Below are 22379 nucleotides of genomic sequence, written 5' to 3'. Positions count from 1 at the left end.
TTCAGAGTTCAGCAACTATTATGGAAATTCACCATGGCCATCATTCCCAAACTCTGCAGTACATGAGCCACGGTGGTGCAGTGGTTAGAGTGCAGTACTGCAGGCTACTTCTGCTGACTGCCAGCTGACTGCAATTTGGCAGTTCAAATCCCACCAGGCTCAAGGTTGACTAAGCCTTCCATCCTTCCAAGGTGGTAAAATGAGGACCCAAATTGTTGGGAGCAATAAGCTGACTCCGTAAACTTCTTAGAGAGGGCTATAAAGCACTATAAAGTGGTATATAAGTCTAAGTGCTATTGCTACAGCATGGGGTGGGGATGGGGGCACTGCAGCAAACTCACAAGGCACCCTAGCATACCAAGAATCACTAGAAGTGCCATGGATCGAGAAAGTTTGGGAATCTCTGAACCAGGGACTTGCCAATCTTTTTCTTTCTTTTTCATACTTGATTATCATTTTTAAAAAGGGCCCTCAGTCCAAAGCTGGTAGATAGACTCTGTTCCACTTGATAGTTTACAAGCTGTTTCGTTTTATTTTATGGAAGTAGGAGGAATGTAAATATTGTCTCCTTGTTGAGTTTTCTCTGAAAGCATGAGTTTAATACAAATTAATACATAAATAAACATACATCAAGTGTATTTATTGAAAGCAGAAGTGCATTAGCACTTTTCAGTGTCACATTTTGAAAATTGCTTATTCAGATTCAAGAATATTTTATGCTTTTTTTAAAAGGTGAAGGGAAAGGAACAAAAGTAACAATATTGTGTAAAATTCTTATTTAATAGATTGATGAACAGTTAAACAATTCGGGAACTGAATCGACATCAGAGGTAATCAGACTTTTTTACAACACAAGTCACCTATTTCTGAATCACTGTAATTACCATAATAATGAATCTCTTCAAAAACACTCTGTGCCAAGTAAAATTTTGGGAAAGCACAAGATCACAATTGAGAACAGAGTGTGAACATAATTACTTCTGCCTAATTTTCTTTCAGCTTTATAAAATGACCTTTGTGGTTCTGTTATTAGTTAGTGAATACTTGTATACTGTTTTACCAAATTTGTTTTCTGACTGATGTTATCTTCTTTATAACTACTTTGATCAAATTTTGCAATGTGGTTTATAGCTAAATGTGAGCAGCTTTTTGACACTAAGTGCGATACAGATTGTAGATTACATGCAATACACACATTCAAGTTTTATTGTGGCTTTCTGAAAAGTCACATTTAGCTTGTTACATACATATTTAAATAGGCTGTAGTGAGTTCAAGTTCAAAATGTCTGATTCAATAAATACACTAAGCTAAAATTAAGCAAATATGACTTTAGGTGATCACTCACTCATTTACTATATATATATATATATATATATATATATATATATATATATATATATATATATATATATATATATATATATATATATATATATATATATATATATATATATATATATAGTAAATGAGTGAGTGATCACCTAAAGTCATATTTGCTTAATATATATATATATATATATATATATATATATATATCCACGATTAACTAAGTGGGTTCACCTACGGTATAATGTGGTTTGCTGGGTTTGGATATATCAAGTTGTACAAAGACAGCCACTGTGTTTGTAAATCAAAGGCTATTCGTCAGAATAACTGCTTTAGAAACCTAGTGCAAATAACGGGTAAGTACGATCCAGCCACTGCCTTAGAAACAGAATATGTATATCTACTGTAAATGTAAGATGGATGAATGACTGAATTGTGATCAGTAAAAAAACAGTAATAGACTTAATGCATGTGGTAATATGATACTACTAGTCATATTATATGGGATTTGTGTTATTCTTGTTATTAGTTATAATTATTCTATTATCTTGATACTTTAGATAGCGTGCGCGCTCACACACAGTATAATTCTAATCTACCATGTATGTACAGGCAATTTACCAATTCAAATCATATAGCTGTTAGTCATCTCTTAACATGGATTCAGTGTCACATCCATTGTGACACACATGCTTAATTACTTATAGTAGCATAATTATGATGCATTGTAATTTTAAAGCAACATGTATATTTTAATTTTTTTCATAGCTAAATGATATTCAAGTGACGAAAGTCTCTATTTCACACAATTTAACTACTTATGTACTTAAGCAGTTATTCTACATATTTCTTTAACTGAAATTTATTGATATTTACAAATTGAATTTCAATAATTCTTGAAATCCTTGTTATAACATACCTTTAACGGAGTCTTTTAAAATGTAAGTTCATCCACGCAATTGCCTACTATTTTAATAATTAACATTTAGCTAATTCTAGTCAATGCTTGAATGGGGTTTTTGTTGAGGATATTTTGAACTACATGGTATAAATAACATGAATTATAAAACTAATGATGCAGACATTGTATTTATCTTTAAATTTAAAATAATAATTATTGAATTTTTAATACCTGATTACAGGTATTGTAGTGTGACATAATTTGAAATATACATTGTACTTCAGTTTAAATAATTAATTTCTGATAAAATTAATTATGGTTTAGGTACTTAACTGGTTTGGGTACTTAAACATAACTGAGTTGAACTGTTAAATATCCAAGAATGTAAATAATTTGATCTGTAATACTATAAAGCAGAAATATTTATATATTTAGATTAAAAGAGTAATGTTTTAAGATAGCATGTTTCTGTAGCAGACAATGAAGCTTGCATATGCTTACAGTCAATGTTCTCTACGTTGTAGCTGAATGGGGTAACCAACGCAAGATTTTTCCATGCCTTTTATTTATTAGGCATCAATATGTATTTATGAAACAACGTAATATGGCTTTGGCTTTATTTACAGGGAATGGAGATCTTAGCAGGAACAGAAATAGCAAAAAGGAAGGCTGAACTGATGGCAATATTTTGTATAACATATTAAATAGGACAGTCGGATTATCTTTTCTCCTGAGAAATAATATTGTAATAGAAATTTTTGGTACCGAGTGCAATAGAGCTCTGGCAATATATTGGCATAATATTTATACATATTCTGGTATAATTCTTTATGCATTCAACATAAATCAAAGTGATAGGAATAATCTTACTAAATAATATTCAATTAATATGGCATTTCTATATATTATTTTGTTTAAAAGCATATATTTAATCTTAAGCATGTTGATGGGCACTGGCTATTTTTTAAACTGAAGTGCATATTTCATATTTTACATTTAGCTCTGCTTTTAATGCTTGTAATAGTACAGTTAAATCTTTATGTAAGATGGCTCAGTCAACTAGTCTCAATGCTAAATTACATATTCAAGTTTTTTCTGATTCTTTTTAAAGAGCTTAGTGTTGAAAAAGAGCATAGGAACTAGTATTTCATTTTAAACACAGTTTTCTTGTGAACAACATAATCTTTAAGGACTAAAGTAATTATGATTCCTATTTTCCAAATAAGCAAGACCTATTATATGGTATTTTAAATATTCAGTGGACACTACGGTAGTATTGCTAGTAGATTAATCTAGAATTTGAAGTTAATTCAAAGTTTCAAAGTTTAATAGCATTTGTATGCCGCCCAATCCCGAAGGACTCCAGGCGGCTAATACAATACAATAAATAAAAAAGAATAGAAGAAAGAAAATATAGATTTAAAAACACACCATGCACTCCATTCCAAGTGATTGTAATTGACTGGGTATCTTTTAGTCAACTACTCTGCCTTTCAACCCTTCATAAAAAAGTGTCTATCATGACCAAACTTCCATATAGATCATGTGTTGATATTCCCTTCCATACAGGTAGTTCTATTTTTGAAACAGTTTTTTTAGGGACACAAAGAACTTTAGGGGGGAAGGGAAACTACTATTGGATTAATATCCTCCAACAGACTGGATTTTTGGAGTAAAATCATGTATAGTGCAAATTTCTACATGGGAAAAGCAGCTTCCTTTGATGTCTGGCTATCCAAAGGTTTTCCGTTTCTGGAATTTCTATGCAGTCAAAAGATTTTGTCCATTCACTGTTTAAACATTGAACATTCTATAGAAAGTGAATTATTTACGGGCATTGGCAACTACCCTGGATTCAAATGTTCATGCCAATCTTTGTTTTTAACAACAGGAAGGTGATGAATCACTGCTAGTTACCGTAGTTCCAGTAAAAGCTAACAAATCACCTGGAAGGATGAAAATAAGTTTTGAGGACCGAGAGAGAGAAAGAGAAGAACAAGAAAGAAGAAAGATTGAAGAAGAAAAGCGACTGAGATATGAGCAGGAAAAGGAAGCCCTAAAGGAAGTCAAATATTTTTCACCAGATGTGGTAAGCTAATTGACATATAAAACTGTTGCATGACCTCAAAAGCATATTTATTTAGAAATAGCCCTCCTCTGTCAATGAAGGGAGAGCTTCTTCCAGGGAAGTAAGAGCATAACTGTGGAGAAAATTGTTTTAGGCCAAATGTCTTAAAAGTGCAAATCTGAGAAATGAACCTTCTGTATAGGATGAAGAGGAAAGCTTTGATAATGAAACCAATGAAGCTCCCTCTCCTGGTAAAGTTAAATTAACATTTGAAGAATTGGAAAGACAAAGACAAGAGAAAGAGAAAAAGCAAGCAGAAGAGGAGGCAAGGCTTCGTTTGGAAGAGGAAAAACGCGCCTATGAGGAAGCAAGGCAACAAATGGTAAGCATGTTTGTTCAAACATATAAAGCCAGGAGATTTTGTGTAACATGGAATATTGCAGGACGATTTTATTATCATATAATAGAGGATTTATGCCATTTAAGAAAAGATCAAAGATTTACAGGGTCTTGAAGTTCCTTGTTTTCCATTTCTCAAGCATTTCCTCTTCCTCTTTCATATTCTTCCCCAGCACATGGGACCAAAATGTTATTGGAGGGTATGTAGGTTTTTTTTATTATTCCTGGTGGCTGGAGAATTTCTTAAATGGAATTTTTACAGAGGACAGTCCTGCTACTTGAAAATTTGCTGATTTCTGTCATTCTTCAATGCATCTTATATTTTCCTGAGAAAATCTTCCCAAGTATTCTGGGATCTGTATCTTTGGGTGGAATTCCTTTGGCTGGATCAAAATTTCCATAAGCAAAAGGCATTATTTTCTTGGTGGAGAAATCAAAATCCAACTTTTTTTTAATACTGAGGTTTATATAAAAATATTAGTAATCTAATCTTTGCTTAATACAGTTTAGCAGAATGCTATTCTTAAACTTTGGGACAAAGTAAATATACATTTTTTTTTATTTAACACTCTTTGTCATTATGATTGTTTAATAATACACATCATTAAATATCACTATTGATAGCAGACAATAAACTGTAATTGAACTGAATTTAACCATCATTATTTTTAGAGTTATTTGTTGAAAAAAGCTTTATTTCTTTATTGCTAGGGCCAGGTTTGTGCGAGTTGGAAGTAAGTTTCCAATTCCATCTCCTTGAGTACGGGTTCCCCACAGGGCTGTGTCCTGAGTTCATTATTGTTCATCTTGACTTCTGTGCCATGTCTGCTACGAATCATATTGTGAAGTATGCAGATGACACGGCAGTGGTGGGTCTTATCTGGGATGACAGTGAAGACTCTTATAAGGAGAAGATGAAGGCTTTGGTGGACTGGTGCAATAAAAATAACCTGGTTTTGAATGTTAATAAAAACAAAGGAGATCATTGTTGATTTCAGAAAGAGCCAGCATAGTCATACTCCACTTTGTATTAAGGCTGCAGCTGTGGAAGTGGTCAATAGCATTAAATATTTGGGAGTACAGATAATGAACAACATGTCTTAGTCTTTTCATACGTTATCTTTAGCAAAGTATACAAACCAGTGTTTGCATTTCCTGCATCAAATGAGGAGAGCACATCTTTCTCCTTCTGTCCTGAACACTTTTTCAAAGGCACTATTGACAGCGTTTTAACAAACTGCATTAATATTTGGTTTGGTGGCAGCAGTGCCTCAGATAAAAAGTCCATACAGAGAGTGGTAAAGACAGCTGAGAAGATTATAGGAAAGCTCACTTCCCATTATTCAGGATACTGCTTATAAGCTCTATGTGCTTAGAGCTTGAAGCATTGTTAGAGACCCCACACACCCACTTCACGGTCTGTTTCTGTTGCTCCCCTCAGGGAGGAGGTTTCAAAGTATCTATAGTGCAGCTACTAAATTTTGCAATAGATTTGTTCCTTATGCCATCAGTCTGCATGATTCCCTTTTTTTGCCATGTATTATGTATATATTCAAAGTAGACTGTGATGTTTCTCTGCATCATATTCGTGTGTAGATGTGGGCATATGCATAATCAATGGTGGGATTCAGCCACTTTGCACCACTTCAGGAGAATCGATTGTTAACTTTCTGAGTAGCTTGGTGAACTGGTTGAAGAAATCATTAGCAATAGCAGTAGCAGTTAGACTTATATACTGCTTCTTAGGGCTTTCAGCCCTCTCTAAGTGGTTTACAGAGTCAGCAAATTGCCCCCACAGTCTGGGTCCTCATTTCACCCACCTCGGAAGGATGGAAGACTGAGTCAACCTTGAGCCGGTGAGATTTGAACCGCCAAACTGCAGATAGCAGTCAGCTGAAGTGGCCTGCAGTACTGCACTCTAACCACTGCGCCATCTCGGCTCATTAGGGCAGAGAACTGGTTGTTAAATTATTTGAATCCCACCACTATGCATAATGATTATCTTTTGAGAACTGAATGCAACTAAATTTCATTTTAATGTATACTGATTAGTGAACATTTAAAGTGACAATAAAGTTTTTATTCTATTGTATTCTACACCTAACACATCACAGTAATTAGGCATTTTGCAAATTAATGGCATATTTGAACCTTTTGAAAGCTGCTTTAAAATATATTCTTTCCCCAAAGAGAAATGAAGAAAATGAAGACGAAGCTGAAAATTCTGTCAAGGAGTTCCGTCCTGGAAAACTGAGACTAACATTTGAGGAAATAGAAAAACAAAGGCAAGAGGAGGAAAAAAGAAGAGCAGAGGGAGAGGCCCGGCGGCGTATAGAAGAAGAGAAAAAAGCATTTGCTGAGGCAAGAAAAAGCATGGTAGGTATCCTTTTAGTTATTTGAGGTAGCTTTAGCTGTCCATTTTTGCTAGATTCATTTATCAGCCATTAGTGGCATTACATAAATGATTTAACATCAACTTGTAGCACTGAAAAAAAACAAAAGCAACCCCCTCCCAACAAATCCCAAACTTAAGCCAAGAGCTAGAGCTAGACTTCTCTGTGAATCAAGGATCCTGTGGAGTTTTCCCTGAAGAAGAGGGTTAAATAATTTTTACTGGTGTCTTTCATGTACGTCCCTCTCCAGTTTTCTTGTGCTGTTTTCAGTATTCTCAAATCTTTGAGGGCAACCCGTAGTCATAACGGGTGATGAGCCGAGGTGGCGCAGTGGTTAGGGTGCAGTATTGCAGGCCACTTCAGCTGACTGCTATCTGCAGTTCAGCGGTTCTAATCTCACCGGCTCAAGGTTGACTCAGCCTTCCATCCTTGCGAGGTGGGTGAAATGAGGACCCAGACTATGGGGGTGATATGCTGACTCTGTAAACCGCTTAGAGAGGGCTGAAAGCCCTATGAAGCGGTATATAAGTCTAACTGCTATAACGACTAACACTAATAGATATTTATTTCGATCTGCTGAAACATCAAGGCTCGACAGACAAAAAAAACCAAATACAAAAAATCAATTTAATTGAAATGCTCTCATACTATAGATTTACCTATAAAGTTATTTCTAGGTCATCATTTGAGTTAGAAAGATTATCAAGGACATATATAGTGTTTTTTTAAAAAAATCATAATATATAAAATAAATAGGAGAAAGTTAATTTACAAAACCAGAAAAAAAGAAAGCAAGGTATAACTTCAAAAAATAATGCCATTTTTTAAATCTCAGCTCAGACTGAGGAAACAATAATATGCTGATTTGTTTATTAGTTTGAATGAAGTTGGATCATGTAAATGTCTTTGCAGTGGTATTTATTTATAAAATTTATTTACTACCCATCTTGTATCCAAGGAGTCCTGGTGTCTTATTTCAGATTATGATAATCCAAGCTCTCAAAATTTGACCAAAGCATTAATAAATATAAATGTATTAGACCATATAATTATCAATATGTAATCTATAATTTAATGTTTATACTGAACCCTTTGTTAATGAACCAGATTATTTTTTAATAGGGGCCAGATGATGAACTTTCACTAATGTCAAAAACTGCATCTCAAGAATCTCTGACGCCTGGAAAACTGGATATTAATTTTGAAGAATTACTGAGACAAAAAATGGAAGAAGAAAAAAGACGCACAGAAGAAGAACGCCGACAAAAACTGGAACAAGAGAAGCAAGAATATGAACTGCTCAGACAAGAAATGGGACAGGTCTGTGTTTTAGGTTGTGAAATATTTACCTCCTTGATAGCAGACTTGGCTAACAAAATTTTAATTTATAAAATATGTAACTTTTATGGTTAAATGATTTTAATTAAGGGATACTGTGATGTTCTGAGCTTGTTTTTTTGCTTGCAGACATTTCATTACTTGATTAGGTAACATTATCAGTGCTATCGAGTCAGGGGTTTGCTCTCTGTAGTGCCTTGCCAGTGTGAATAAGGGTGTGGTTTTCTTCTTCTTCCTTGATTAAGGTAGTGTTTTCTGCTTGTCTATCTTTTGTTAATACCTGGATATAGGCCTCTGGAGATGTTTTCTGGTGTTATTTCTTTCTTAGCTTTTTTACTGTTTCTTTTGAATGGCGTGTAAATGTGGTTTAGCTCTACAAGTCTGTTATTTGTAATTGGATTTTGTTCAGGTATTCTTTGTTTAACTGATAATTTCAAATGTTTTATTCTAATAGGAGGAGGAGGAATGTGAAACCTTTGAGCTAAGCAGCGAATATGAGGAACTGATAAAGTTAAAAAGAAGTGGTTCAATTCAACCAAAGAACCTAAAGAAAAAATTTGAAAAAATTGGACAATTATCTGAGGAAGAAACACAAAAAAAAATCGAAGAAGAGAGAGCAAGGAGGAGAGCTATGGATCAAGAAATAAAAGAAAGAGAAGCAGAGAAATTTCAAGAGGTATGCTATTTTTTAAGTATATAGAGAAATAATTTGTGGCCATCATTTAAGCAGTTGTGACTGTCTGGATATTGGAGGCTTCCCAATATAATTTTAATACATTTTATAGTTTGGTCATTATCATGTGTCAGTTTAGGAGATAACAGATGTGGCTGTAATAAGTGAGCAGTCAAAGGAAAATGAGAGCAAAATGTTACCAAGGAAATAGGATTCTGAATCTGTATAACAATCTCTGATAATCTTATAAATTTGGTTTATTTATTTATATCCCTCCTTTATTGTTTTTATAAATAACTCAAGTCAGTGAATATATCTAATGCTCCTCCCTCTCAAATTTTCCCCACAACCCTGTGAAGTGGGCTGGGCTGAGGAAGTGTGACTCAAAATCACATAGCTGGTTTTTATGCCTATGGCTGGACTAGAACTTATAGTCTCCTGTTTCTAGCTTGGAGTCTTAATCACTAGACCAAATTGGCTCTCAACTTAATCCTTTATTTATTAAATACTCACATCTTGCCAGTTAAGTGAAAGGTGCAATACCAATTGTATTCTCTATATTGTAACTGATAATATGTTATCTACAATATAGAAAATACAAATTCAAATCTACAAATAGTAACATAATAAATGCTTGTGGGTAAAAACCAAATCAAACCCAGGTACCATATGGATAGGAAGGATACACATTTAACAAATAGTTTAACAAATACAACAATCATTAATTGGTTCCGGGAGGCACAATGAATACCAAAAACAATGACTACCAAACCATTTCCCCCCATAAATAATAATGTAAATGAGTCACAAGGCAGCTGTCACCTGGAAGTTCTAGCTTGCGCATTGAGTATCAAACAACGAATATCGGGACAAAAGTTTTGCATCAAAATGCATTGAGTACCAAATTTGATGCGTTTCAAAGCAATTGAGTAGCAAGATACCACTGTACATTTATTGTAGAAATTTTCAAGATGAAATGAATTGTGAGGAATAAAATTCTTGGTAGAAGATGAACATGATCTGTTTGCTAGATGGAATTACAGTCCCTTTGTAGAAACTACCCTCTAATATCTTAAAGTATGCTTGATATCTAGGAACTTTTGAAACGTGAAGGTTTCAGGATAGTGCATAATCTGGTTTAAATATCTAACATATTCTAAGTCAGACTATGCTTGACAATCTTCCAAGCCCACAGTTAATGGAGCTCAGCTGGCATCAGAAGTGGTATTCAGCCGTTTCAGACCGGTTCCCCCGAATTGGTAGTGGAAATCATGGTTAGGGGCACTCACCTGCCCTGGCTCTATGCTGTCCTATTTAGGCACATTTTCAAGCCATGTGCATGTATGTAAACTGCATGTACAATCAAAGCACATGCATGAAAGGCTGAGCACATGCGTGGACGGGGGCACACATGTGTGAACCAGTAGGGAAAGTAAGTGAATACCATCTCTGGCTGGCATAGTAACTGGGAACATAAATGAAAATAAACCTGTTTTTATTTCATGTGCACAAAGTACCAGTCAGTTTCCAGGTACAATTATGAGTTCTCCATTTAAAGGCCTATTGGCTTAAGCTCTTAAAATAAATAAAAACCTGGCTTTTAGTGACTTAATTTGCTTTTTTCATTTTTATTTTAAACAATTTACATGCCTCACTGATTTTCTCTGGGAGTTCAAGGCAATATATATATTCTATTTTTCTATTCATTTATATTCCAGAACATCCCTGTGAAATATATTGTTTAAGGGACTGAGTTTAATCTAATCCACTGACTCTTCCCAAACCTTTATTTGCTTAAACCAATTATCATATCTTTATTTCTTTTGTCTTGAAGATAAGCAACTAGGTTTTTATTGAGGTACGGCAATTATTGTGAACAGTATTCTGATCACTCAAAAAGACTAGACAGTACTCTTGAACGGGTACTTTAACGGAAGCATAATGAAAGCTTCAGGTGGTCTTTTTCAGTTCTACTTTTGTTTGAAATGGAACATTAACATAGAATTTATAAGGGATTAAAGATTTGGAACAATACCCAATGTACCATGTTTCCCCGAAAATATGACATGTCCTGAAAACAAAGCCATGCCGTATTTTTCGGTTAAGCCCCCCCCCCCAAAAAAAACAAGCCCCTTGGACAACCTCCATTCCTGCCAGGCAGAGCACCACTCACCAACCTAGCAGTATCCCAGACACCAAGCCGTGGGAACCAGGGGGGGGGAGCAAAGGCGCTCATGTTGCTTGGCGCCTTCAGGATACTACTAGTAGCACTATTCCCAGCTGAAAGGGGGTTGCTGGGCGGCTGCTCTCTTGCAAGTGGGCTCCTGAAGAGCCAGGCACAGCCTCAGGGGCGAATGGATGTATTGCGCTGTTGCAGCAGCACAACATAGCAGCTATGAGGTGACCACGCTCACGAGCAGCTGCCTGGCAAACCCCCTTTCCAGTCGGGCACAGTGCTGTTCACTGACCTAGGGGTATCCCGAAGGTGCCAAGCCGCGTGAGCACTTGTTCCCCGCCCCTTGGCTCCCACACCTTGGTGCCTTCGGAATACCCCTAGGTCAGTGAATGGCGCTCTGCATGGAAGACTCCCACAACCGTAGAGCATATTCCCAGAGCAGCCACTGCCGGAAGACTCAGCAGGTGACTTCCGGGGTTTGGAAGCCGCAGAAGCCATGCTGGTATGGCAGCAGCGCCCTGGCCCTGCAAGGAGAGCTGGGGTCAGGGCATGGTGAGGCTGGGAGGCACGCGAGTGGGGAGTGGAACAGGCACTCGCGCAATCCCTTCTGCGGCCGTGCAGAGCATCATTTACTGATCTAGGGGTTCCCAAGGCGCCAAGCTGCGGGAGCAGAGGGTGGGGAACAGGCGCTCATGCGGCTTAGCGCCCTCGGGATATCCTTAGGTCAGTGAATGGTGCTTTACCCGGCTGGAAAGGGGGTTTGCCAGGTGGCTGCTCGTAAGTGTGGTCACCTCATGGCTGCTGTTGCGCACTACTGCAACAGCGCAACACAGCTGTTCGCCCCTGAGGCTGTGCCCTGCTCTTCAGGAGCCTGCTCGCAAGAGAGCAACTGCCCGACAATCCCAAAATAAGCCCCCCTCTGATAATAAGACCCAATCCATATTTTGGGGGTCAAAAGAAAATAAGATCCTATCTTATTTTTGGGAAAACACGGTAGTATAACAAGAAAAGGCAACCTTTTAGGCTTATTTGGATTATTTGGTGATTTTAAAAAAATCATTAGCCGTATATTTGCCAATGTAAGCGGTGTACATAGTCTTCACATAACATCCACTCATTTAATCAGTTATATTACTGAATGAGGTGGACTTGGAATGAGACCTTGTGACTGCACTTCTTTCAGCATCTTGGCAATCATGTGATTGCAATTCGGGTGTTTGGCAGCCTGCTCACAATTATAGTAAAGTCAATAGGAAAGGGATTACAGATGGTTATTATATGATTGAGAGATGCCATAACTGCACAGGATTTTCCAACAGCAGCAACTAGGATGTTATTTGACATTATACCTTATGACTGTCATTTAGCATTAGTTTCTGGTACCAGTTACCATTGTTAAAGTGAGGACTACTTGTATAGGTATTTCAAGTAAAATACTCACTCTAAATATCCTATCTGTAAACACGTTAAACATAAAACATTTGTGTTCAATCTTTTTAAAATACTTAAGATCAACACTCATTTACAATTCCTTAGCTCCATTCCCAGCTAAGTTTTCTTTATAACTTTATTTCATTTAGAAAACATAGTTACAATTCCCAAAACAGCATATAGAATGTGCTATTCACACTTTAATCAAAGCAAAAGTATAGCTTTTCTATTTCTATCTATCTAGTTTCCATCTAGAACTAGAAATCTAGTTTCCAGAAGTTATCATAACCTATGTATTTCTAATACTTTTTTGTTCAGAACAGTTTTGGCAGATTCAGTAATTTGTATATTCTTTTGATACACAATTTCTGATTGTTGTTGGGTTTTGAAGATTGAAGGTAGTTTCTTCTTAATAAATTTACTTTGTTTTCCAGGAAGAAGAAGTTGATGTGAAGCCTGCTGCAAAATGTGAAGCTCCATTCACACACAAAGTTAACATGAAAGCTCGATTTGAACAAATGGCAAAAGCAAGAGAAGAGGAAGAACAGAGGAGAATTGAAGAACAAAAGCTGCTACGTATGCAATTTGAACAGAAAGAAATAGATGCAGCATTACAAAAGGTATTAGTATCTGCTGGATCTCCATAATACACACATTTTTTATTGTAAGCTAATAGGAATTCTTATCCGCAATGGATGTTTATATGGGCAAATATTTTATTACATATGTATTCTGCTGTTGACATATCTTTCTGTAGCGGCCACATTAGTGCATTCATTGGAAACATCCTCCCTTGCCTTGTTTAAAAGAAAAAAGCAGCCTAATGAAACTGCTATTCTGCTATGATATAATCTACTCTGTTGTTTTAATTCTTTCCTTATTCTTAAAAAGCTTAAGAGATGCTCAGGTTTCTCCCTGGCATATTTTATTCTGATTAATCTGGAAGATGACTACCTGTGTCAGTGTTAGGTAGATATTATTCATATCTATCATCTTGCTGCAAATACTAACATTGATTTCCAGCACTTTAGTCTGCTGATCCTTTTTAATTTAGGGAAACAAAAGGTTTAATTAACTCTGGTAACTCAAGCCTTTTGAAATCCGATTATCAATATTAGTTTCTATTTCTTCACAACTTGTGTTAAAATATTCACATCTGTTTAAATGCAGAAAAAAGAGGAAGAGGAAGACGAGGAAGGGAGTATTGTTAATGGCTCAGTGTATGAAGATGAAGAACAGCAAGCCCGTTCTGGTGCTCCATGGTTCAAAAAGCCTCTTAAAAATGTATCTGTTGTGGACAGTGAACCAGTACGGTTTACTGTTAAAATAACTGGTGAACCCAAGCCAGAAGTTACATGGTGGTTTGAAGGGGAAATGTTGCAAGACTGTGAGGATTACCAATACATTGAAAGAGGAGAAACATACTGCCTTTACTTACCAGAGACCTTCCCGGAAGATGAAGGAGAATATATGTGTAAAGCGGTAAACAGTAGAGGAACAGCTGCTAGCACTTGTATTCTCACTATTGAAAGTAAGAGATAGCATTTCACAGGTTATCAAGTCTTCAGTTCTTGTTCTCTGTTGATTCTCTCTTAACTCATCTTTCTTCTCTTCTCTTCCTTAGCTGATGACTATTAAATATCCTACCATTTCTGGAGCCTTTCTTCCCTTCATTCACTGCATCTATCTTTTTCTCCTGTGGTGGGGCCAAGAAGTTGTCTATCATTCCTCAAGTAGAATACTTTTCAGACTGAAATTCGGGCAATAAAAGTTTGGGTCATTTGACATATAGCAGTGCAATCTACAAATGATGGCTGCTTATTTATGCTATTGTACTGGTCCATGTAATGATGTTCCATAAGGCAAATCAAACTGCATGAAACGGTTTGCCATGTGGTTCTAGAACCTTTCAGTATGCCAACATAAAATATGTCAAACAAAGCACTCTTGAATGTACTAAATGAGAAGAATTGACCAGAAAAATCTTAATTGTATTGTTTGCAACTTTAATTTGATGCCAAAACAACATAGCAAGTTTGTAATTTTTAATCTTTTAGCCAAGACCAATTCATTCTACACAAATGTTTCAATCAGGGCAACTTTGGAGGCAAAAAAGTATGTCCTTTGTTACACTAGCTAAAAGGTAACATAGTATTTAAGTTACACTTTGCTTAACATTTTTCTTTTAAATTGTATGAACAAAATAAAATACAAAATAAAACAAAATAGCAAGACTATTAATGGCTTGAAACCAAATGTATACTATTAAATTATGCATTCAGCTGTAAATTAAGTTCTTTAAAATCAAGTATTTGCTTTTTATATGGTATTAGATGATAGATTTCAGCTCAGTGTTCCAGACAAGATGCTGGGCAAATCTGCATCATATTCAATTTGTTAGCGTAATAGTGGGTGGCTTTTCAATGTGCATCTCATTTTTATAGAACTTAATGAATCATCTCACTACTATTTCCAAACTAAATAACATAGTTTGGAATAACATTATTAATAGTTATAAATCTGGAACAGATTAATAATATTTTTTTGGGGGGGTGGTCTAAATGAAAAGCAGTTAACTAAATTCCATCACATAATTAAAATATGCACTGGAACTTCACATACATTTGCAAATCTTCCAGTTGGTTTGGGCTTGTATTTTAGTTGCCAGAGCAAGTCAGAATAAATTTTTATGCAGGAGATTTGTTTTCTTAAGTATGTACCAAATTACTTATTCTGTATTCAATGGAAGGATAATAAATATATTCTGTTCCTAACGTTGAATGTTTTTTTCTTTATCAAGGCTGTAGCACTCATCTTTTATAGTTTTCCGGATGTACAAATGTTTTTAAATCCATTCAAAAATTAAATAATGCAAAGGACAATTTTTCATCCATTAGTTTACATTTATTGAGAATTCATACAAAACAGTACAATTAATGTATTTTCATGAGTACATACATTGTCAATAGGCAAGCTCAACACAACATACTGGAAAGCATTGGATTTACCTCACGTCCAAGCTGCATCTGCCTAAGATACTTCCCATCACAGTAGCCTTTAAAAGACAGTCTTCTTTTTTAACACGGGTAGTTTCTGCAGAGAACACTATTCTCAGGACGAAAATGCCTTTCATGCATATTAAGATAAAGTTGCATAAATGTAAGAGTTTGATAGGGTACTACAAATAGAAAAATGGATCTATTGTACATATTCTGTAGGACCCAATGTTTTACTTTATAAAAACCCTAATACACAAAGAAAAATTTAAAATTCTACCCTCAAACTTATGAAATGTATCCCAATTGACAATATTTTTAGAAAAAAGGATTAGTGAATGATACAGCCTACCTATCAAGATCACTGAGGTGTAATTTACAAAACTCTAGATAAAGATTGCTTTTTAACTAGCAAATATCCTATACAGAACACATACCAACAGATAATCTAAAGACATTAGTTGAAATTAAGATGTTCCTCTGTTTTAAAACATTCATTACTTTCATTTAATCCTGGGATTCAATTAAAATTTAGAAATATATTCCTGCTATAACACACAAACTGCACAAGGAAAAACTATCTATGGATTCGGCTCAAAGGTTCCATATTGAGAGTAGAACACTTCAACCTTATCTTTCTGAAAGAAATCGGACAAACCAAAAATAAAAGCTATAGTACAAGAAGATGCCTATAGGTCCACCGAAACAAAAATTATTAACACAGATCTTCACCTCCTACGTCAACAACGTTTCCCCCCTTACACCTCCTGATTTTGACTTAAAATTTCAATGTATGCTGTTTGTTAAAGATGAATAGGAAAAAGTTTTTTTTATAATGGTGAAACAAAATTCAACCAAGATGAAGCTCTTCAGCTTTCATATAAAAATTACTCTGACATATCAAAGTATAACCCCCCTTAAAATAAAATAAAGTGGCTTGAGGGAATTCAAGTACAACTACTGATTTAGTTGTAAACGCAAGACATATCCCATGCTTGACTATTTAGCAAAGTGTAAACTGATAAATAATTTTTATAATTATCACATAACAAGTTATGGAACATTTATGGTCAAGCAAATAGCACTTTAAAGAATGAGAAGCGATAAAAACAGGCAAATTATACCCTACACCATTAAGTATGGGATACATTTAAAATCGGTATTGTTTTTGCCAATTTTACCTTCTACATGGAGCCCTTCTATGGTCCATGCTCATCGGCTCACCAGGGCCATACACTCAAAGGAATCCTCTTTATTGGAAGTAACTATCTCAGGACCTGATTTTATGAGCTATGATTTGGTGCTTGCAGCATCTTCAGCACTGTGTGTGAAAATGAAGGCAGGGTTTTTGAATATTTTCCTTTCATGCACAGAAAAGCAGGACTTTCGATAAAATCAAAACATTTTATTAAGTGACAAACAAAAACTGATGGTACTGCCTTAAAATTGTCTATTTAAACTGAAAATTAAGCTACCTAGGTAAGTCATATACAAAACATTTTAAAACTAGCAAAAATATACAGCAATTCAGCTGAAATAGCAAAGTAGGAAGGAAATTGCTATAAAAAGAAAAGATCTGCCAAACTTGTTAACATCACTGGCACAATATTTTTTTAGAACTATTTTGCAAAAGTAAAATCTCACTTTTCTTTTCCTTCTGCATGAAATAATCAAGCTACATTAATTTATGGTTTATGGTGTATCATCTTAAGATTGAGAGAAACATACAGTATATTCGAATACGTAGTATTTGGGTATAACATCCACATTATAGAAGCATTTGTGAAGGCTGTTGAAGTTCTGACCAAGATTTCCTGTATCTTGAAAAAATATTTTATATTCATTTGTAACAACTATTGAGGGAAAGTAGTAAAAGTGACTTACTCAAAAATTATTGCAGCAATCCACTTATCTTTAAAAAAAATAAAGATACACATTTACCCAGAAATGTAAATAATTGTTTCAGAATTCTCATTGGAATGAAACCATGAATAGCAGAATACATTTGGGAAAAGATATTGGCAGATTGCTTTTGAATACACAAGCACAAAAAAATTCTCACAGGGACAACATTGATATACTGAAATATGTATTTATACACTTCCTTAGGTTGTGCTTACCTGTGCTTTTTGCAGCAGAACCTAAGGTGGAAGATCTGGGAAGGCACTGTGAAGTATAAATAATTGCACTGTTTGCAATTAATAAAGATTTTATACTTTAAATGAATCAAAATCAACAGCCTCCATTTGGTGAATGATAAAGAATCAGGTGAATGTTTGTTCTGTTTAGTTAATAACTACACCATTTTCCAATAAGCTACAGATTTAACATGCAAAATATTTAAGAGACTTCATAACCTACTTCTCTATATATTTATTAACTTCTAGTAGTCTTTTCAAAATGTAAATCCTAAACTAAACTTGAATAAAAAAAAATCCCTCCTGATTCTACAGTAGAACAAATGCATTTCTAATTATTTTTGCAATAATACTACTTCATTTTAGACCACATTCAGTTCTTCTCTTGCAGCCACTCTAAGTGAACACTCCAAAACAACAAAATGATTTTCTAAAGATAAGGCTAATAAAGATTTAGAAAAATAGCATATAGCTGCATCACTAAATATATGCAGACAACTGAAGACAAAAACAACTTCCTCCTGACAAGCATTTTTAAATGTTAACAATTTATAAGTTGATATCTGAATATATCTCATTTCTGAAACCCTAATGAACAATGTTAGTTCATTGATGAATTCTTTAGCTAAAGCTAAATATCTCAAAATACTTACCCATACACACACATATTTATGCATATCTAGGTATCTGATTAAACAACCAATTGTAATTTTCTAAAATATCAGCACTGTATTTTATTCCAACATAATATTCACACAGGTATGGCATTTGCATTATGTGGAACACTGACAAAAAGATACTGTTGCAGTTCATCATTTTGTCACTCTGATGTACTTACAGTGCAATGCTCCTTGAAGGAACAATCAAGGATGATACACAGCACAGTCCTCCTCACCCCTACAGAGCTAGTTCTATACTGGCTGGATCAAACCTGCACTTCAACAGACAATGGCAAGACAAACTGTATTGCATGTAATCTAATATATGCAAAAAAGCAAACAGTGGATTTTAACAGAACACCAATTTTCAATTAGAATTATTAAAAGTAAAACGTATGATAGAGACTTTTCAAACATAACTTAAAAACTAGTCTTTCAACATTTAAAAACAAACCTTATCTGAAAAAACCTTTTTTTTCATTAAGCATTCCAAGACTCAAACAGCATGTTTCTACAACAAATGCAGTTTTATAACTAAAAAGCATAATCATCCTTACTACACTGAATTCTATAGCAAAGTGCTTCAAACCAACCGCTTAGCACATTTTATTTTTCTAGATAACTGATTTTAATAATGTGTCTGGAAAATATACTAAAGAATTAAATCATACATAAAACAAATGTTAACTATAGCAGCTATACGGGTCTAGGACAGTGGTCATGAATAAAAAAGAAATTTCAACTGTTAATGCAGAAGTATGTCAAGAAATACCTTCACATACATGCAATTTTTACACAAGTAGAAAGAGAGGAAGATATCAGAATGCTAAATAGTAACATACAATCACAAAAGAGATCCCTATATAAACCTATTCTGGGGAAATACCAACATCAAGCCTGAACTTAAAAGAGAGGGGAAAAGTCTTACTTGTGTACATGTACAGAATTACTAAAAAAAATATTGTTGAATTCTCTTGAGTACCCACATATCCAACTTACCAACACAGGAGGTTTCATATTATTTATTGCAAAGCACAAAACAAGCATTTAAAAGTGATCAAGTATACATTGAAAAAGTACATTTATATCACAAAGCATTGACCACATAATAGTTGCAAATACATTTGCTGGAATGTGTACATCTACACTAATGTACTAAAAACAAACCAATTTCCATTTCTACACAGAAATATTACCTCCTATCAGTTGTGATAGATATTTTGTACATTTCAAAAAAACACTATTTTTAACCAAACAAAATTATGATCTTCATCAAGGCGTCTGCATCCATACATTTAACAAAGGTTTTTTTCCCCCACATAATGAAGCAAATACTGTATTGTCCACTTCTTATTATTGGCCCTGTGCGAAGAAATACATAAGAAATACACAAAAAGTTAAAGAAAATATTTTTTAAAAAATTGCGCTAACTCAGGACTGAAGCCTTTAAGAAAGAAAATTTGGTTAATGCAATGGTGGTGGCTTCCTGCATGGCTTTCAAAAACCCTGAGGAGAAATTTTTAGATCACAAACACTGAATGTATGCAAAGACAAACACAGATCTCCAGTTAAAAGAGCATTAATTCATTTGCAGTTACGTTTTATCAGGAAAAATGCATACTTCAGAAAGATAGCTATGTGGGAGACATGCAAAAACAAACAAAATTCCACCCCACAAAAATTGAAAAGTATCTCACTAAAGTATTAGCTAAATTATTCAAGACTGTTTACCTGTGGTGCTGGAGGATGTTGTGGCATTCCTTGTGGACTTGTCTGGGCATAATAAGCTGCCTGCTGTCGATAGTACTCAGCCCATGCTGCACTGTAATCTGGCTGACCTGCCGGTGGGGCTCCAGTTGGAGCTGGAACAGCTTGACCTAGAACAAATATAGATTACACAACTCCGGTGCCATAAAAGGGGCAGAAGGAAGGTCAAAATAATCTCATTTCTAACGAACATTACCTTGCTTCTTGTAATATTCCTCCCAAGCCTTTGAATAATCTTGTGGCTGCCCTTGTTGACCTGCAAAACCCCCCACATTTTAATGTAAACACAGCTCCCATGTATAAATTACAGTCAAGAATACAATGGAAGAGTTCTTTGCTGTTTTCTTTTGATGTATAGTGAAAAATCAGAAAATATTAAAATCTAATATTATAATTTTTGTTGAGTTTTTAATAGATGTAAAATTTATTAATTTGATTTAAATTTTTATACAGTAGTCTTATCTGTTTGCTCAACATAGGTATTCATCCAAACCAGCTTGCATAATCCAACCTATTTTCACTAGTTTGAAAATGCTTGGAAATGTATCCCATATTCTACGCAAGTGTGTAGAAAAACTATTCTCATTATATGATTTATAATATATGGAGGACGGACGTCCTAAGTGAACTTGCCCTAAAATCTGTACCCAAGAGTATGTGCTCTCTTCCTTCTAAATATGAAAACATCGTATTTTTTTAATTTTTTAAATTAAAATACGCTTAATACTTAGGTTGACTTTTGTTTTTGAGGACTTCCTTCTAAATATGAAAACATCGTATTTTTTTAATTTTTTAAATTAAAATACGCTTAATACTTAGGTTGACTTTTGTTTTTGAGGACTAGCATGTATTAAAAGAATGCAAAATAGCAAACATCGTTCAGCAACCATAAAGCTGCTTTTAAGTCAACTTATTACTGATTAATCTTATTTTTAATTAAAAATTGTAAATGTTTTCCTATATTTAATATAAACTATAAAAGAAAATGGATAAAGAGAAACTGTTAAGGTACATATGGGTCAGTCATTCTGTATTTAAGAAAGTAAATAGAGAGTAGAGTACAAGTTTAAAATAATATTAATCTCAATTCTTTATTCATGTCAAATTGCTATGCATTTATTTTCAGAATAAATTCTGTGAAGGATATTAACATGTTGAGATAATGTCCCAAAAGTCATGTAGATACCTTAATATGAATACATTTATTTCTATGGCTTCAGTTTTTCCATTATTACCCCGTTTCCCTGAAAATAAGCCCTCCCCAGGTAAGCCCAATCGGGCTTTTGAGCACATGCACTAAAATAAGCCCTTCCCCAAAAATATTGCAACACAGCAGCAGCCATGAGGTGACCATGCTCGCCGCCTCCTGCATTTCAAAAATAAGACCGCCCTAAAAATAAGGCCAAGTGCTTATTTCCGGGGGGGGGGGGGTGTTCCAAAAGAAAATAAGATCCTGTCTTATTTTTGGGGAAACACGGTATTAATTCTGGTTCTTTGGACTATATATAAATTGGTATCTAAAACCAATTTAGGCAGCATGCTTAACATCAAAAAGGCATTATATCTGACAATCATGAATTTTCCTACCCTACCTACTTAAATTTAGCTTGAAGTGAATTGTTCTATATGTGATGAAAATTTATGGAATACAATGCTTCAAAACTAAGACAATTCATATCGTGAAGACAGTCACAATTAGAAAAACGAAGGGCACAAAAAGAAAAATGGATGTATTTTCTAATCCTATTAATTCCAATTCTGAATCTAGCAAAACTAGTTACAAGCAACATTTTATTGGGATAGACACATTAATTGTAACTAGAGGGGATGTCACCTCTGTGACAATTGTCTATAACATAGTATACTGTTGTCAAAATAGATTGCCTAATCTATATTAATCTCATTGGAGAAAGGACAAAACTAAAAAAATAAATTTTTATTTATAAAAATAAAAATTATATCATGCTAATTTGAACCTTAAATAATTAGTATTTAAGATTCAGTGTTATAAGGTTAGAAGGAATTTAGAAGATATATAATTAAGTGCTTCAAAAAAAATTTAACGAGTGCCAAATTGTAGCAAAACTCAATGTGGTACAGCATTTAGTACAGA

At 34.6% G+C, this 22379-nt stretch overlaps 2 protein-coding genes across 11 annotated transcripts in view; one reads left to right on the top strand and one right to left on the bottom strand.

Moving 5' to 3' along the window:
* Positions 1-15480, top strand: part of NEXN (nexilin F-actin binding protein) — a 35063-nt gene extending 19583 nt beyond the window's left edge. For 5 of the 6 annotated variants that reach the window (XM_087719441.1, XM_087719439.1, XM_014069469.2 and 2 more), the window contains 9 exons: positions 786-830; positions 4120-4317; positions 4499-4678; positions 6886-7071; positions 8211-8408; positions 8881-9102; positions 13141-13326; positions 13877-14237; positions 14331-15480. In XM_087719441.1, the coding sequence (XP_087575567.1) occupies positions 786-830; positions 4120-4317; positions 4499-4678; positions 6886-7071; positions 8211-8408; positions 8881-9102; positions 13141-13326; positions 13877-14237; positions 14331-14344 (1590 nt within the window). In that variant the 3' untranslated portion in view covers positions 14345-15480. The remainder of the gene's footprint in view (positions 1-785; positions 831-4119; positions 4318-4498; positions 4679-6885; positions 7072-8210; positions 8409-8880; positions 9103-13140; positions 13327-13876; positions 14238-14330) is intronic. The other variant, XM_087719440.1, reaches the window with a different exon arrangement.
* A 108-nt stretch (positions 15481-15588) lies between these two features.
* Positions 15589-22379, bottom strand: part of FUBP1 (far upstream element binding protein 1) — a 30650-nt gene continuing 23859 nt past the window's right edge. For 2 of the 5 annotated variants that reach the window (XM_014069437.2, XM_087719434.1), the window contains 3 exons: positions 20463-20522; positions 20231-20376; positions 19506-19861 (listed from right to left, as the gene is read on the bottom strand). In XM_014069437.2, the coding sequence (XP_013924912.2) occupies positions 19853-19861; positions 20231-20376; positions 20463-20522 (215 nt within the window). In that variant the 3' untranslated portion in view covers positions 19506-19852. Of the gene's footprint in view, positions 17869-19505; positions 19862-20230; positions 20377-20462; positions 20523-22379 lie in introns of those variants that run through there. The other 3 variants (XM_087719433.1, XM_087719437.1, XM_087719436.1) reach the window with 2 other exon arrangements.

Source organism: Thamnophis sirtalis, unplaced genomic scaffold (genome assembly GCF_051295495.1).
Source record: "Thamnophis sirtalis isolate CommonGarterSnake01/CBP01778 unplaced genomic scaffold, rThaSir2_p1.2 scaffold_7, whole genome shotgun sequence".
Taxonomy (NCBI): Eukaryota; Metazoa; Chordata; class Lepidosauria; order Squamata; family Natricidae; genus Thamnophis; species Thamnophis sirtalis.
Note: the sequence above shows the minus strand (reverse complement) of the source record. Positions and strands in the feature narration are given on the sequence as shown.